The sequence below is a fragment of the Macrobrachium rosenbergii genome, chromosome 24, assembly GCF_040412425.1.
Source record: "Macrobrachium rosenbergii isolate ZJJX-2024 chromosome 24, ASM4041242v1, whole genome shotgun sequence".
Lineage (NCBI taxonomy): Eukaryota > Metazoa > Arthropoda > Malacostraca > Decapoda > Palaemonidae > Macrobrachium > Macrobrachium rosenbergii.
In genome coordinates, this window is record NC_089764.1 from 22,630,630 (window position 1) to 22,649,665 (window position 19,036).

At 34.0% G+C, this 19,036-nt stretch overlaps 1 protein-coding gene and 1 long non-coding RNA gene across 2 annotated transcripts in view; one reads left to right on the forward strand and one right to left on the reverse strand.

Annotated features, from left to right (window-relative positions):
• Positions 1-1,241: 1,241 nt before the first annotated feature.
• LOC136851803 (uncharacterized) lies at positions 1,242-15,042 on the reverse strand. Its single transcript, XM_067126114.1, has 7 exons — positions 14,997-15,042; positions 10,298-10,462; positions 8,551-8,602; positions 6,652-6,794; positions 5,159-5,283; positions 4,056-4,422; positions 1,242-1,318 (listed from the first exon to the last, which is right to left on the reverse strand). The coding sequence occupies exons 1-7, from the start codon at positions 15,040-15,042 to the stop codon at positions 1,242-1,244; spliced, it is 975 nt and encodes a 324-aa protein (XP_066982215.1).
• Positions 15,043-15,281: 239 nt separating this feature from the next.
• LOC136851746 (uncharacterized) overlaps positions 15,282-19,036 on the forward strand; it is a 51,649-nt gene continuing 47,894 nt past the window's right edge. The window contains exon 1 of the long non-coding RNA XR_010856960.1: positions 15,282-15,408. This is a non-coding gene — a long non-coding RNA (uncharacterized lncRNA). The remainder of the gene's footprint in view (positions 15,409-19,036) is intronic.

Consider the following 19,036-nt stretch of genomic DNA (forward strand, 5'->3'; position numbering starts at 1 on the left):
GACCTCCGAATACGGATCTTCCAACCGGAACATAGTGATATTCAAGTGCAGCCAAATTTGTTCTTAACATAAAATATGTAAAAGTGAGCAAATTTGTCATAAATGTTTCTAACGGAGCATCATTAGTATCTAGAAAAAATATAAAAACAAATTCATGGTAAAAATATGACATTATACAAAGGATCGTACTGACAATTTTATAGTGCACCGAACTAACAACTTAGATAGTTATACAGATAATCGACCTGGTTAGTCATAATCATTCCCATTGCATTTTTGTCACTTAGGCGCCATAAGGAAAGGAAATAAAAATCGACTTAGTTAATGGTTGTATACTTACATCAAGTAGAATTCAACAGACAGTAATGATAACACTATTATTTTTTCATAGTCATGCATCCTTTTCTAAAACAATTTTTGATAAAAATATGTTATATTGAACGTACATTTCTTCCATTCGTAGTAACAAAACCTTGCTATTCACCTCATCAAAATGTTTAACTTTTCCGTCCTGACTGCACCGTAGGAGTCGCAATATGATCAACAACTCGTCGATTTTACCGAAATGACGTCATAGCATTTTAATGCAGCCACTATGTCAACAAAGAGTTTCCAATAAGGCCGTTTTTCCTTAGAGCTATCTCACACACAAGACCCTTACGTCTCGAGACTGAGGTAAACGAACTATGTCTCTGGGAAGAAGCTAGGTCCATCTGAGTCCTCACTTTCAATGTCGTTGTTCTGTTAATATTCTATTTTTAAAGGATTCTTTTTGCTTTGTTATAACACATAACTCACACGAAGAACAGCGTCCACTGAATTACACCGAATTTGAACATACAGGTACAGTTAACATAACATGAAATATTTGTTCACGAATCCATTTCTTCTTGTTTACTATTGTCCGTCATTGTGAAGTAGTTCTCTCTCTCTCTCTCTCTCTCTCTCTCTCTCTCTCTCTCTCTCTCTCTCTCTCTCTCTCTCAAGAAAAAAAGAACTCCAATTGCTCTCTTCAGGAAGAGAGCAAAATAAAGATCAATTAGGCCTTTCTCCTCTAGATCGGGAACGGGATATGCTGTGTATCAGGTCCACAATAACATTCAATGGTATTCTTGTTGATTTTATATTCAATGGTATTCTTGTTGATTTTTTTTTTATAAAATCAACAAGAATACCATTGAATATTATTGTGGACCTGATACACATAAAGATCAATGTGAAGAGGTTAAATAAAACTGATCTCAGTATTCCCGATGGAGGCCCAGAGAGAGACCCGAGGAACAATTCGGATGCTGCGTGGCTGCGATCTCTTCGTCTCCTGAAATAAAAAAAAAATTATTTTCACAAATACACTGACACAGAGGAATCATTATTATACAACGTTTCATTGGCAATGCTATTTTATTACAGACAAGCGTCAGGAAATCCGTGTGATGATAATTATAATAATAGTGCCCACACACGCACACACACATATATTTATATATATATGTATGTGTGCATATTTATTTATATATATATATGTGTGTGTGTGTATTCATGTATATATATGTGGTATGTAAATATATATATATATATATATATATATATATATATATATATATATATATAAATATATATATATATATATATATATATATATATATATATATATATATATATATATATGATTGTACATCAATTATAACTTGAACGCGCATACATTTGTAATGTCATTTTACGTTGCGATCAATATGAGTTAGTTTGCTTTAACTTTTACGAAAATACTGTAAGCAAATGAAACGAAAAATCAACTGTTAAAAAAACCTCTTCCTACAAACGAACTTTTCTGTGCACATTTTTGTCCGAATAAAAAGCCGTAAACCATCGTTATTTCTCTGTCAAAAGTTGTTAAAAGAAACGTGAAAGTTATCGTGCACATGAAGTAAAGATATTTAGGGTGAACGCGAATCCGCATTTTAAATTAATCAAGTTTTAAGAGTGAAATGTCCCGACGATTCCTCGTCCCTGTTAAGAAGGAACTTACATTAGTTCTCATTAAGTGGACAATGAGAGGGCTTTACAATTCCGGCCACGTCTCCTTCGACGAATGCTACAATTTGTACGACTAGGCCCCCGCCGGACTACTCATTTGAAATGAAAATAAGCTTGGCCAAGGAAGGAAAAAATGTTCGTGCGGAGCTGCGCTGAAAAATAAAATTCCACTCATTCCGGAACTTTTGGGTCTTTTCATTAAATGCAAATAAAAAACTTGTAAAACGTGAATATATATATATATATATATATATATATATATATATATATATATATATATATATATATATATATATATGGTGATACATATATATTATAATTATATATATATATATATATATATTATATATATATATATATATATATATATATATTATATATATATATATATATATATATATATATATATAAACAAGAAAGAAAGACTGTAATCTTTTTGAGTATTCATAATGAAGAAATTGTAGCTTTTTAAAAGGATTTGGCGCAATGATCTTCGGCGGGAATTGCAGTTTATGTATACTGATTACCACAGATAAACAAATATAATATCTCAGCTCGAATATTAAATCAATTAAGCAAACTCAAGTGGAAACTTGCTTCATGCCAGGTGGAAACTTACTTCATGCCAAGTGGAAACTTACTCTATGTCAAGTGGAAACGTACCTTATGCCAAGTGGAAACCTGCCTCATGCCAAGTGGAAAGCTACCTCATGCCAAGTGGAAAGCTACCTCATGCCAAGTGGAAACCTACCTCATGCCAAGTGGAAAGCTACCTCATGCCAAGACAGATCGAAGAAAAATCAAGTTCCTTGAAATCTGTTGCATAAAGAGAAGTTGAATGAAGCAATGATCGAAAATCAATATTCTGAAATGTATCTTGAGATCAGAAAGAGTTCAATATACTGGAAAAACAGTGAAGCCGAAAGATCGGAAACTAAAAATAACACCGGCGCGATGTATATGGATTATTGTGAAATAATGCAGAAACTACACTAAAGTTTATGAAACTCAGAAAGCAAACATCAATGATAACGAAGACGTTTGTACGTCAAGAATATGGATTCGTCTTCGTATTAATGGGTCCAATTTTTTTTATTTATGGTAGCTTGTGCATCGTCAAGCAACTGAAATCACAGGATCAACCATAATATTTCATATGGGTTATTATTCATAGACAAAACTGCTGAAAATATTTGAATTAACACAACATATTGAAACTAGAGTCCAATATTAACTAAATATTTTATCGCACACGAAAGATGTGTCTATAAATTCATCTAAATCCCCATGATACCGAACATGGTTCACTTCAAATGCATTTTGCTCCATGTTAACTCTTCGAGTCTTCATTTTCAAGATTTTGTAAGTTAATGAGAAGCCAGTAAAATTTTCAAAGCTTCGGCAGGAGTTGATTTTCTCCAGAACACGCGTGCGCATACACATACATACATATACATACACATATATATATATATATATATATATATATATATACATATATATATATGTGTGTGTATATATATATATATATGATATATCAAAGGTGACATTGGCTTGAATTCACCATCTTGGTTTATCGTATCTTCATCGAATAGAATGAGAAATGAAACTTTATGGGAAATTACTACAGAGTTCCATATGTAAATGAGATAATGATGGAGGAAAGCTGGAGATGGGTAGGACAAGTCCTTTGGATCACCCTCGGGAGAATAATGCGCGAGACGTCAGTCGGGAAGCTGGGGACATTATTTGTGGAGAATAACATACAGGAAAGACTTGATGGCGCAATGCCACAGAGACCCGCTGTGTTGCAAGGCATTGCAGGCAATGACAATATTGTCTTACTGACTTACCGTAACTGATATTGCTGGTAGACGAACCTTCGTATTTCCTCACACATTTTTATTAGTTCGCTTCCCTCGTCCCTCTGCTAAAACCAACGACTTTCTTGCACTGATATTAGATTACACTTATCCCAGACTGAAATATTAGCCCCACCCCCACCCGCCGCTGCCCCTTACCTGTGATGACGTGCAGAGTCAAATGGATGGGATGAGTGCAGGTGTTGGTGCAGGTGTAAACCCCTGAATGGGAGGACGCTGCCCTTTCGCGTATAAAGGTGGCCGTCGCTGCAGGCAGCCCCACAGGCGTCGGGGACAGGGGTTGAGAGACCATTGCCGTCGGCAGTGGAGGCGGCGACGTCGAGGTCTCTTGAAGGAGCGAGATAAAGTGATTATTGAAGTCACTGGATTTCTCGGCGCCACAGGGAGGTAGGCCGTCTTGTGGGCTCCGGGCGGTAGGGGGTGGTAAGGCCACTGTGCAGGTCACGGTAGGATTCTCCGATGTCGTCTCAATGCGGCCTTCTTCTGTTTCAGTGCCCTCCTGGAGCTGAAATGTAACAACGCACTTGCAGACACACATACTCATGAATTTGTATTTGTATGTGTATATATGGGTGTGTGCATATATATATATATATATATATATATATATATATATATATATATATATATATATATATATATATATATATATATATATATATATATATATATTGTATATATATATATATATATATATATATATATATATATATATAATATATATATATATTATAATATATATATATACATATATATCACTTAAACATGTATTTTTTAAACACGTACAGATTAAAAAAACATTTTAAAAAAAAATCATGATAGTTATACCAAATATATAATTATTTGCAGAATATTCATTTTACCGTTTTGTCTTCAATAGTGCGACCCTCTGATTTTCTGCATTTATTTATTTGTTTATTCATTCATTCATTCGTTCATTCATTGGAATATTTATTTATTTCCTTACATAAAATAACAGTTAAAATAAGTGGAACAACAATAATATAGCATGAAATGCTATAAAAATAGCCACGCTTTTAGATAAACATTTCATTTCTCTCTTTTCATATTTAATTCCTGTGCAATGATGGTCGTAGCTTCTAAAGAAAACATGCAAAAATGCATTTAATCAACCATATCATTACAGATTTCTTTGTTTCAAATGTTGCGAAGTAAAAGATTTACAGCAAATAATATGTTTTAACCAATAAATCCCTTTGATGAAGGAAGATTAAACTCGCCTGAAATCCTTTATACCAGGAAGGCAAAGTAGGGTACGGGCATTCTAGAACTTGACAGACGAGGACCACTCTGCTCCCAGCTTTTAAATACACATCGGTTCCTGGCCGAACTGTGGCCACTGCCTTTGTTTGAGGAATGCCAAAATGATGGGCCAAAGTTAGAACTGATTTGTTTGTTAATGTTTTTCCTTTGTGTTAGGAGTTCATCGATTTTTTTCTTTTGTGTGTCAAGTATAAAATGAACTGCATACGTAATTGTACACTTATATAAATATGCTTTCGAAGGTGGGATATCTCAACTTTGTGTATATATATACATATACATACGTGTGTGTGTGTGTGTGTACATGTGTGTGAGGTTGCATTTAACTCTGACTCTAACATCACTAAAAATACGTTTCTATTCAGTGCGATTCCATCTATCATTTTCGTTATTTTTATCACGATATGAAATATTTTCACTTATGTAGCAATTTCTAGCTGATTTCTTCTGTGTTTTATCATCAGATCATAAGTATCATTTCCGATAATCTTAAAAGTTTACTATAAAATTTTTAATTTTCACGCTTGGTTACCATAAAAGCAATTTTAATTCCTCTTCACGGATTGGACGTTAGTTACGTATATTCTAAACTGTATAAATGATATATGATTCCTTATTACCAAGTCCTTGCTACGTTTTAATTGCATTTTGTTATCATGGTAAAATAGATGAAATTTTGCAACAAAAATTATCTAATTTATCTTCACTTCCCTTTCATGAAGCATAATCATTTTGAAAGAACAAACAGACACAAGTAAGGAAATATATAAATTATATAAAGGAAATCTATTTTTCACAGGAATTACACTTTCCTATTTCACAATTGTTACCATGGACTGAGAGTCTTTTTAAGATAAGTCTCCAAAATTGTAATTTATCCTCCAACGTGGAAACGAAAGTTCATATCCACATAACCCATTAAACGATATATAATAATTCTAAGTGATAATCAATATTTTGGCAGCTTGTTCCTTTTACTGTGCGTAGAGGATTTCGGTGACTGCAATATGATTTATTTTCGCGTGATGGCGCCAGTCAGATAAAAACTTAATTAGTCTTAACAGTAATACTGCTCTTTACTTTCGATGTTGCTTAATACTTTTTTTGTGATGCGATAGTCAAGAAAAAAAATTGTCCTGCAACCCTGTCATCCATCTTCAGATTAGCGTATGACCAACACAACATTGAATTATGCCTTGAATATTAACGAATATTACAAGCATAGCATCTAATCTTTAACATTTTATCTGCCTTATTTACGATGAAGATGCTGCGGTGATTTCTTCACCAAATATGCAAACACTTATTTCACCTTGGATTTCATTTTTTTGCAACCTAAAACTGCAACATGGAAAATAATGGTCAAAATTGGCACCTATCCACAGCGCATGCATTTGTGAATGAAACTGACACTACCAATCGTCCGAACAGGAAAGATTCGTTTACGAACCTGTTACGAGGAGAGTGATGGACGTGGAGACAGGGGGGCTGACAGACACCTGGCACAGGTATGTACCAGCATCCGACGGCTGAGCGTGATGTATTCGTAACATCCACTGATCTCCTCCCCCGGGGTTGACAGCCACGAATCTGGAAGATTAAACGTTTTCGCTTGATATGAGGGAAATATCTTATTGGACGGGACAAAACTCCCCTTTTGATATTCAATATTGGTAGCAAAAGATAAATTTGTTTTGCATGATGTAAAAGCCAAAACGCGTATATCGATGGCCTTCGATTTACTTTTTTATTGAGTGTAATCCACGAACTTATTTTGAAGTGTTAAAGTTCTTTCACCAAGCTGATTATTTTTATGTGGTATGGTATTCTAGATGTTTCGTAAATGCTATGAATATACCTTCGGATATTTATCATTTATAATAATAATAATAATAATAATAATAATAATAATAATAATAATAATAATAATAATAATAATAATAGAATATAGACTCCACTTATAAAACAGACGTGAAAACACCCCAGGTGACTGAATAATATGATATGTCTATTCCAAGAGAAGTCACCACTAAGTCATAATATTTCTTTATGCGATATACTTCCTAGAATATTCTCACGGCAGGCGAGACAAGTTTAACAAAATAAAACATTATTTGGCACATCGTCTCGTCGCTAGAGTTTAGATTAAAAATGATGCATGACTTCACTAATTGAGTCAGAATTATGTGTTTAAACTGGATGTCAGACGGATGAGCATTTTGATAATTTCAAAAAACCGGCAATACAGGAAAACAATGGATCCTTTACGATGAGTTTTTATTTTACAGTGACACTGAAATAATATAAATCATCTCGCTGAAGTTTCATGGTTAAAATGGTACAAGAGAAGAAAAGGTGAATATATCATTACACGGTTATTGTTATCTTTCATAAATGTGCTGTTACTTAATGTAATATTAAGTCATCGCTTTAAAAAGATTTTCAAGGCAGTTCAGTGGTATAGATCATTCAGACTAGAATAGTTCTTTCTATAGATTATTATTATTATTATTATTATTATTATTATTATTATTATTATTATTATTATTATTATTGTTGTTGTAGTTTTTTTTATTATCATTATTATTATTATTATTATTATTTTATTATTTATTATTTCATTATTTTTTCATTATTATTATTATTATTATTATTATTATTATTATTATTATTCTCATTGTTGTTGTTGTTGTTGTTGTTGTTGTTATTGTTTTATCATTATTCACATACCACATACAACGCGAAAAAAAGGACACAAATTTAGTATAACAAAATTAAAAACAAAACAAATATAGATATACAAGGAAACTTAAACATGGTCTGAACGACGGCTTTAGCACAGTCACTCCTCAGCAAGAGTTCAAAGAAAACGGTTACACGGTTGCCACTTCTGAGTAAAGGAGAAAAACCAACCACTTGTAGTTATGTTATTAAAAATACTGAATACAGAGCGACTTCAATTATCTCAAGACTTCATAATATATCGTTAGTGTATCAGAGACGTATGTTGGTCTGAGACATCTCTCCAGTTATTTTTCAGAAACAAGCTAGAATAAGCTCAGAATAAACTTTAACATACGAGTGAATTTTCATTACAAGAGTACAGAAACCACTCATACCATACGTTCACGTTTTTCAGTCTGAAGCTACGTCACTTTTCGAAATTAAAGATTCAGTTTAGTAAACAAAAGAGATGACGAAACTAGACCTACATACTGGAGACAAAGTAAGCTATTAACACAGTGAGGGAAAGAGAGAATTATTTCATCTCTTCTCCCCTACTCTAGACTTGGCGCCGTCCATTCTACCTAAAGCACTTAATAAAAGATGTAATTTTCAAACTTATCCGTTGTCAGAGGTGTACGTTGTTTCTCCCGCTATCAGCCAATGTATCTCACGCTCTGACCCAGGAATCTGTAACAGAAAAGATACCATAGAATCACATGACTGTGTCTAATGGTACGAGGCATACTGGTCACGTTTGCCAATTCTGTTTAGTGTAATAGCCACAATGACTACTTTACTTCTCCATTTCCTAATATTTCTGGAAACTGTTTTTCACAGAGCACTGAAAGAGAGTTAAGTTCTCAGTTTCAGGCGGGATTCGAAACCCACCTAGGAAGAATAGTTTCGTCTCATTCGCACTTTTTGCCGTCGAATCTGTTTTGTTCTGAATCTGCAATAAAGCAAGCAACCACCACAAAATTAGCTAAATTCCGCGAGTCTCTTGCTACCTGATTTTCGTGGATAACGAACATGCCCTTGTTAAAGACTAAAAAAGTAAATAAATCTGATAAGATAGGTTGAAGCCCATACCCAGCTACTGGTCACTGAATTAAACAATTTGTGTTGGATAATTTGCATAGCAATCTCTCTCTCTCTCTCTCTCTCTCTCTCTCTCTCTCTCTCTCTCTCTCTCTCTCTCTCTCTCTCTCCTCTCTCTGCTACTTAACACACAAACTTCATACTCATGAACACGAATTGGCACCACAATCTCTTCATACACCTATACTTCAGTTTCAGTGGATAAAATTCTTCTTTATAAAACCTTTGCGGAGATACATCAACCTTTTGCATCATTTATACATACAAAAAGGCCTTTCTCTATCTTCCTGGTTTCAATTTAATATTTTACTCTCGCTAAAGTTTACTATTGACTTTATTCATTTATAAACTCCACCATATTGTCTCATAATTCTCTATATGTTGTGTATGTCTGACCCAAATGTTACAACTGGATGACGGAAGCACTGTAATTCTGTTTGAACAGACTTAGGTCTTGTTTACTGTGAAGGTTTTCGTAGATATAATTACTTCCTGAAAGCATACTGGAGTTAGGAAAGCATAATGTACATCTCAAGCGTTTAAATCGTAGTGTATTTAACCAGACAAAAACTCGCAAGGGATAGCTTTAAGCACAGGAACAGTGTACAGAAGAGAAATTAACTGCATGCGTGTAAGATGTATAGTATATAATAGAGACCTAATAAGGAATGTTTAAATGGACGATCTCCGCGCAAGCACAAAGAAGGTTAAGAAACGAAAACTAGGATAAACAATGATTTTTAAGTATTACCAAAAAACAGACAACTAGAAAGACGCGAGTAAAAAACAAAGCAGTGCTGAATATCGTTCACGAGCTATAATGGCAGGGACGATTTTAGTTTACATTTTCAAAGATTTTATTAATGACGTGTTTGTTATCATATTAAAGAAGACGGTCAAAATGAGTGAAGTGCAGCTATAGCTGATGAAGAACAGTTCTTCTTATAGTTTTTGATATGTCATTCTGACGAAAGTGATGTTCATTTCTACTGGAAATGCTTAATTAACCCAATATAACCCTAAAAGATATTGCAGGTTGCGATACATTATTATTCACTGTTATGAGGTTTTCAAGAGCCATAAGCTGATTTTATATATATATATATATATATATATATATATATATATATATATATATATACAGTGTATTATATATATACATATAATACACACACACACACACACACACACACACACATATATATATATATATATATATATATATATATATATATATATATATATATATATATATATAAACATTAATGCACTCCTTACCGTATAATTCTGAAGGTTCTTGACGATGCACGCGAGATAAGCCGTCTGGCCAATGCGCGCATGCGCGTGAGAATGAAGCGAGGTGTTGACAAAGGATGGTCCCACCAACGTCGAGTATTGAACAGACTGCCTCTTGTGTGCTGGCAAATCCTCGCTTCCTGTTGAAAAGAGCAAATGAATGAAGGCCAGGGAAAGTGATTGCATTAAAGCGACACGGGGCCAGTTTGAAAGGCGCTCAGACGGACGCATTGAAAATATGAACACTGGGATATTAGTTCCAGATACCTCGAAGCCACGGGGATGGATCGATCGCCCGGAGTGAATAATGTTTGATTCGATGTTTCTGAGGGTTTTGACGGACTAACTGACTGAAGTGGGACAAAGGGAATTAAAGCTCAGTTCATACAGTATACATTAGCATGTTATTGCATTTACCTTATCTTACCATAGTTATAATTTGAATTTGATATAAGTTTTTATTACTGGCATTTCCGAAGAACAGGAATGATACCTTTTAGTTAGACAAAATTTTAGCGTATAATTGTATTTGAGGAGGTGTAGGTATATTGCTCTCAAGCTTGTTTCACTTTTCTCCACACACGCACAAACACACACAATCGCACACATATCATTTGAGATATATATAATACATATGTGTATTGTAAATATATATATGTGTATTGTATATATATATATATATATATATATATTTATATATATATATATATATATATATATAATTTTTCTTTCTCATTTTACCTCCCCAACCTCGATCGTTACTCGACTTCATTCGCATTAAAGAAAAATGACTGAGATAAACCAAAGCATAATCTTAACAAATCACGACGCCACCAAAGTTTATGGGAAAGATAAACCTCACACTCAATAGGATCTTCAATAGAGCTTCGGAGAGTAAAGCATGAAGACTGTCTTTCGTAGTTACTGTGTAAGTAAATGAAATCAATGAAATGGCTAAATGCTATGGACGTTGTTACTGAACGTCATGAGTCACCAATTTTTGGACGAACGAAGAAGCGTCTGTAGTCTTGTGTTTCGTGAAGCCAACTCGGTTTGTTAAACGTGATGCAAGATATAATTATATTGTATGTTCACTGTTATTATGGCTTGGTTAGGCATCAGAAGAGGACCAACAGGCATGAATTGACCCAAGAGCAAAATAACATTGAGAAGGACAAAAGACATTAGCAAGATTTACTCTTACCATTATTTAGTTCCTCTTTCAACATCTTTTCAATGATGGCGTAGGATTGGGTTAAAGGTATATAGAACCGGACTTACATTGATATCCTCACATGTTAATTATATCAGTGTAGATACTAAAATGTCTCTAGAGAATGCATCTAGTTATGTTACTGTTGCACCAAGCAAATTCGCGTGATTTTTTTATAAGTGTGCAAGATTAGTATTATTCTTTTTGGCTAGTTCCGAGTACTTAGGATGATTTGTCATGTGTTCCACTAATTGTTTAACTAAATATATATATATATGTATATATATATATAATATATATATATATATAATATATATATATATATATATAATATATATTATATGTATATATATATATATATATATATATATATATATATATATATATATATATATATATATATATATATATGTGTGTGTGTGTGTGTGTGTGCCGTGTTTTGTACTAATGTGAAGCTACGTTTTGAGTGCACTTTCAGAAAGGATTCATAAGATCATTTCAGGAGCCTCAAATTATACTTTACAGATGTCTTGATCTGTCTTAAATCTCTTGTGCTTAATATAGAAAAAAATACCATTTGAGATGTCATCGATCTAAGTATATTTCATGAATATACTGAAATAATATACGAAGAATTCTTTGCTGTACTGCTGTTATATAGAAAATTTTTTCATTAATGCCATGGTAAATCTGTTTCTAGTCACAAAAACAGTAATTTTCTCCCTTAACTTGGTATGTCAAGACCTAACAACCGAAGAGTTTTGTCGGACCAGTCAGACCCATTGCAAGCTTCATTGCAGTTCTCGTATTAGAAAACAACTTGAATCCTTGTTTTTTCCAAGCGAGGAATGTTTGTACATCTTTAATATCACATTCCAAACAATTCTGAGATGTTTATGCGTTATACGCCTTTTTTTTTCTGAGTACATTTAAGCGAGTGAAGCAGAAACTTAAATTTGTCAGATTGCTCCTCTTATCATTTAGCTTTCTGTCTTTACTTTCAACGTTTCTCAGGTCTGAAGTATAATTTATATTTCAGACCTGTAATTTTTTTTTTATTCTTGTGCGTTGTGCAATTGGAATCGACATTATAAGGGAAATTGTGCTTAAATGAACCTTTCACATTGAACTTTATTTTTACCCTTTTTGACACAATTGTAAATTGAACAGAACATGTCCCTTGTTTCTTTCCCTGTTCTCCAGAAATACACCGTTTAATATTTTCCTCAGTTTCCATTATTTACTGTATATACCTCTGAGAGTCAATCTCTTTCTGTTTTGTGCTAAAATTAGTTGGCAAACTCACCATTAATCTTTTACACTTGTTGGATAGTCTTGTTTTTTTTTTTTCTCGTAACTTGACCTCATATTGCCAAGCAGAATTTGTTATCAGTTTCTACCACCTTCAAGTTTTCCCCTCTCCTGCTTGTAAAAGTTCCTCGTTGGGCGAGTCGGTAGAGTTGTCGGCTAGCACTCGCTAGGCCCGAGTTCGAGTCTCCGGCCGGCCAATGAAGAATTAGAGGAATTTATTTCTGGTGATAGAAATTCATTTCTCGGTATAATGTTTGGATTCCACAATAAGCTGTTGGTCCTGTTGCTAGGTAACCAGTTGGTTCTAGCCACATAAAATAAGTCTAATCCTTCGTGAAAGGAGAGCTGTTAATCAGCTCAGTGGTCTGGTTAAACTAAGATATACTTAACTTTTTTTCCTGCTTGTAAAATCAAATAAAATGTCTGAAAAACTATCAATGACGTGGCGAAAAATAACAGGAAAGCTCAAGAAGTTCTTGCGAGTCCGTCTACTCTGCAAAAAGTCTAAGAAAGTGAATAATTGGAACATTTGTCTTTTTGGGGTCTTTTATGTTTAGTCATCCCTTATAGTTGCTAAACTCTATTCCCAGTATCCCTTATCTGTTATTTCTTCCATTATTGTTGACTAATGTACTGCTATTGTCAATTTACATGCACCTGCAAAATGTATAAAGATAGTGATGACAAATAGTTTTTTACGAGTTGATGCTGTTTCCATTATTACAAGACGTTCTGATGTTGGTCAAGTGTTTACTATTTAGGTTGGTCTCTTTCAGTTCTTTAGCATTATTTTGTTATTGAAGTTAGTTGATGTCACCTCATTTTCTGTGCTGCTGATTTCCTACGTATTTGTAGAGTTGTAGCGTGATCTGTATAACTAGGTTTAAGCGTTTTGTCACTCCCTAATGAACATGTAAAACTACATAACATTTTGGTTGAGTCAGACTTCGTGAACAGAGAATTATTCACTCATGTAAGTTGTTAGTAAACTGTAGAGTCAAAAAGAGTTGAAAGAGTGAAAAATGTAAATTCAAACGAAGGTAAGATTTAGCATATACTATCTCTCTAAAAAAAAAAAAAGGTGGAATGGTACCACCAAAATCGTGGATGTCTGAACAGTTTCTAGCCTGTTCATTGCAACTTCATCCTTGGTTCTTGTTATTTAGATGAAAGCGATGAAATTCATTGAAAATCCTTGTTCAAAAGTATTTATTTTGCATACCAAAGATTCAAATGCCTGAACTCCACTGCTTGCACGGGAAAACCAGTCTTGCGTGAAAATGCTTGAAATAATAGGACTTCAGAATTCATATTCATTTCTTTTACCGGTGTCGTCTGAATGGGTAGTGAAAACTAAATTCTCAAGAGATCAAAGCGTAAAGATGTTATCTATGATCCTTTGAGCATTTTTTAAATCGAATTTTGGAAGCCCTTGTTTTTATCCGCTGAATCTGACAGTTTCTGCAGCTCATTTCTAGGCTGGCATAAGACGATAACGAACGTTTTTTTCCTAAATGAAGGAAAGTAATAAGTGTTTTTTTCGATATCATTTGATTATTTTAGCAAGAGATAATTAAGTGGCATTTTACGCGTAACGCGTTTGATAAATTTCGAAACAGATACTCACTCAATTATCTCTTTTGTCATGTCCAGATCGGATTCTTCTTTATACAGTGTTGAAAATATGTTTTTCAATTAAATGAAGAGATTGTTGATGAGGTATATAGAGATTCATACTTTTCATTGTGATGGCGCGTAAACGAATTAACGTTAGTAGAAGAGCTATCGACCTTAAGAAAATAAAACGAAATAAAGGTGATGATAATCTAAAATATACATGAAAATCAACATATCAACTCTATCAAATGAATATTTCCAAATCTAATACTTTAATTTCCTAGTGTATGTATGTATGTATGTATGTATGTATGTATGTATGTATGTATGTATGTATGTATGTATGTATGTATGTATGTATGTATGATTGTTTGCACATAACATCTAGGAAAGACACAGGAATATCTTTGTGAACCCTTGCAAGTTAAATAATCGATTTAAAAAAAACTAAAAGGATATTCATACTCCTTACTGAGTCTGTCTATCATTCTTCAAGCACATAAATAAAGTCAAAATTAATTTTTTCTACTAACCTGACTCTTCGAACGCCAAAGCGTGGGCCAGAATAAGCACCAACATCCTCCACATTTTTCTTCCACTTACCGAATTCCTGAATTTCCTGTTGACATTAAACTAAATTTTTACACAAGAAATGTTGGTGATACTTATTTTTCATTTTGAATCTCGGTTATGTTAAGTTTTTTATTATTATCTTCAGATTGCTGGAACTTTAAACATCACGATGTACAATTTACAAGTAAATTAGAAATAGTTGGCAACTTTTTTTCCTTGACACCAGCGACCAGCGTCACTCCAGACTCCACTCGAGCAGGAACTGAATGCGAGTGCTGTTAAAGTATTGGTGATCCATTACCGTTTGTTCGTGTGATCCTAAATTTTCGCAAATTTCCTTGGATCCAGAAACACTGCTGTAAAACAAATGAGGTAAGAGTTCTGTGAATATGCGATGATAACAGTGATATATGTAAAAGGCGACAGAATTTTGGGGTTTACGCAATATTAATTAAAATATGCGTTCAACAACGGTATTGTTCTGGACGGTGTAGGTAAACCCATATCCTTGTTTATTAGAAATTTCACCGATGGTGCTGCCATCTATTGACGGACTTTGCCAAGATGTTACAAAAAGTGCAGCATGTCTCACCACCAGTTATGAGAAAACTCCTTCGGGGTTACAGTTCAAGTAAAATCTGCATTGTATTTTTACTGAATTTATGTAGGATTGAGAACACGAGATTTGTTTCACCGTAGGGGGTTAGTGCCGTCAGTGCACCCCAATTGGTGCACTGTAGACAATACGTAAGGGTCTTTGCAGCGTCCCTTCGGCCCCTAGCTACAACCTCTTTCTTTCATTTCACTGTGCCTCCGTTCATGTTCTCTTTCTTCCATCTGACTTTCCACCTTCTCCAACAATTGTTTCGTAGTGCAACTGCGAGGTTTGCCTCCTCTTACACCTTTCGAACCTCGTTACTGTCATTTTCCCTTTCAGCGCTGAATGACCTCATAGGTCCCAGCGCTTGGCCTTTGGCCTAAATCCTATCTTCTTTCCTACGAAATTTGTTTGGAGAAATATGGACAGGTAAAAGCTGTTAACTCAAGTCCTACAGTTGCACATCTCCCCTGAAAATGGACTGCTGGAAGCTTCGGACGAAATATTGAATTCAGCTTTGTCATGTTGAAAACAGGGAGTAATCCATAATAAATAGATCCATGACCAACTCAAAGAAATATTAACAAAAGTATCAACAGTTAATGAGACTAAAAAAAATGTGCCTTCTATGGCCCTTAGGACATTCATTAATTACTCTGTATAGTGGCCAACAGCGTTTATGTTACACAGTAGGTGTTGTTAAGTTGGACATAATGTGAAAATAAAAGTGGGAGATTTACTTTTAATGACGGCGACCTCCCTGACGTGACCTTGCACCCTTTTGTCTGCGGACGACGACTTTTCTCCTCTAAACGTTAAAAAAAATTCCCATTCTCCCCAGTGCAGCCGACGTATTCGCACTTATAGTGCTACCATCTGTTGACAATTTAAGAACTAAGCCGTCGAAATGAGCGACTGAAAACTAACCTGCTTCCTCCAAAGGGTTTTGTTTGTTTTCATCATTTTCACGTTACGTAACGATGGAATTATGGCATATAACTGTGTTTTATGATGGCAAGATGTTTTCTTCACCATATAAAGCGAAATATTTTGGTAGGATGAACGTAATTCTGGAGTGTAGCTGTGTTGCCCAAGGGAAAGTTTTTTTTACCCTGTGGAACAAAAGGCTGTTGTAGTTTTTCGTGAAAGTTAATTCAGTATTTTGATATGCAATCGAGATTCAGTATCACAATACGTTATACATATTTGATGTACAGAGGAGCAATTACTTCCGATTTAACTTTATTTTCGTCAAGGGAGTTCCAATTACGAGAGCAAGTGTTTGTTTACGTTTGTCAGCTGATCGATGGCTTTCTAACTTTCCCTTTAAGGCTAGTATCCTCAAAAGAATTCCGTATGCTGCATCATTTTCATGTTATGCAATGGTATACTTATGATATATAACCATGTTTTATGATGGCAAGATCCTTTCTTTGGCATATAAAACCAAATTTTTTGTAGTTAACGAGTTTCTCGACAAACGTAGCTTTCTTGCCGAAGGGGAAGGTTTTCTTGCATTTGTTAGACGTAGTAAAGCCTAGCCTACCCGTCGAACAACAGGTTTTGTTTTTTGATGAAATGTGATGTTATTTTTTATGTATAATTAAGAATTATTAACACAATGTATTTTCTTAATATATAAAACCAATTATTTTCGATTTAACGTTATTCTCAGAAAGGGAGTTTGTTACAGAGAACAAAATATTTGTTTGTCAGCTGATCACTGGCCTTTGAACTTTACCTTTCAAACAACATGAATGCAAGACTAAATGAGAGGCCATTTTCCATCAACAACTTGGAGACAAAAATCATGAGCCTCAATGTGTAGTGTGTTCCAGTCTGCTAAAAAAAAAAAGTAAAGAAGAGTGTAGAAGGAAGCAAACCTCATACTGTTGTGAGAACTGTATGGAAAAGCTACCTTTGTGTATCATCCTTTGCTTCGAGGTATACCACACACGTAGTAAAATATACAAAAAGCGTTTTCGGCTTAAATACGAATACAGTACTCTATTAAGTATTGATGGTGAACAAAAAGGATTGCTAGGGTCCCCTACTACAGTTATCAGAAAGTACTGTACTTTGTATTTTTCCATTTTCCACAATTTTTTTTAACCAATGCGTGTAGAAACCACTTATATGTTATATTTTGATGTAATTTGATGTATACTTATATAATCTTATAGAAGGTTGTTTATTTTCACTAAGAAAGACATCAGAGCCCTGTATACAGGATTTTTATTTTTTTTTCGTACTTTTACACCATTTCCTCCTATTTTCCGACCATTTCATAATTTTTTAAAGAATTTTTAGTTTTTTCGTACTTTTACACCATTTCCTTCTATTTTCCGACCTTTTCATAATTTTTTAAAGAAAGAATGTCTTACTTCCAAGTAAAAATAATGTTGTTCTAAAAGCAGAATGCTGGAAGATGTTATAAGAAATATTTTGATTGAAAAGAGAGCATTTTCAATATTTAGTGCTAAAATTACACACAGCTGGGAATGAGTGAAATGGATGAATAAAAGAGGGATAGTCCAAACATAAAAACGGTGTTATTGAAAGAGAATGATCAAATTACAGATAACAGCTACAGTGAATAGAAATATACTCAAGGTAAATAAGCAAATAAAATTAACCATCTTCATATTTCTGTAAAAACTTGATATTTTATGTATTAAAGAACGCAAAATAAAAAAAGAGGGGGAAACTAGAGTATACAGAAGTATATTGTAGATTTCTCATTATTATTCGTATTATCTAAAAGGGGAATTGCTATCATCGTAAGTAAATCATCAAATGTGCACGTTTTGGAAAGAGAATGAGTGTTCACCATCGTATAACAAGAGCTGAAATTCACCTAATTAATGATTAATCCCCTGCGGGAAGTAGCAGAGGTAAAGAATGGGAAAGTTCTGTAATTAAAATAACATGTATTCCCTGAGAAGAAATGCGAGTCGTATTGTAGTGAGGGGAACTGGAAACTTAAACCCAGATAATGATATTCTTTGGCGATCTATTTTTCGCCTGATAAATAATGTCAGATTGAAATTCTCTTGGTTTATCCTAAATCACCATGTGGAGTAACCATATACTAAAGAAAACAATGGAACAAGGTTACATAGGTCTGATTTGAAAGATCCGCAAAATCATTTAACTGATATTCGGAACACTCGTTGTGAGATTGACCTGATCCTGTCCAGTCAAGCTACCATTAAAACGGAAAATGTTGTCTCGTTAGGTAAAGGTTATTGGAAATTCTGTTATATTTTAGATGCTGATGTTGTGAAAGAGAATTTCCCCAATAACATGAAGCGATACTGAAAAAATAAAGGTGAATGTGGCAATATTAGGTGCTGGAGGTAATTTGCGAAAATACAGTTCAAATCTTTGTTTGTCATGAGG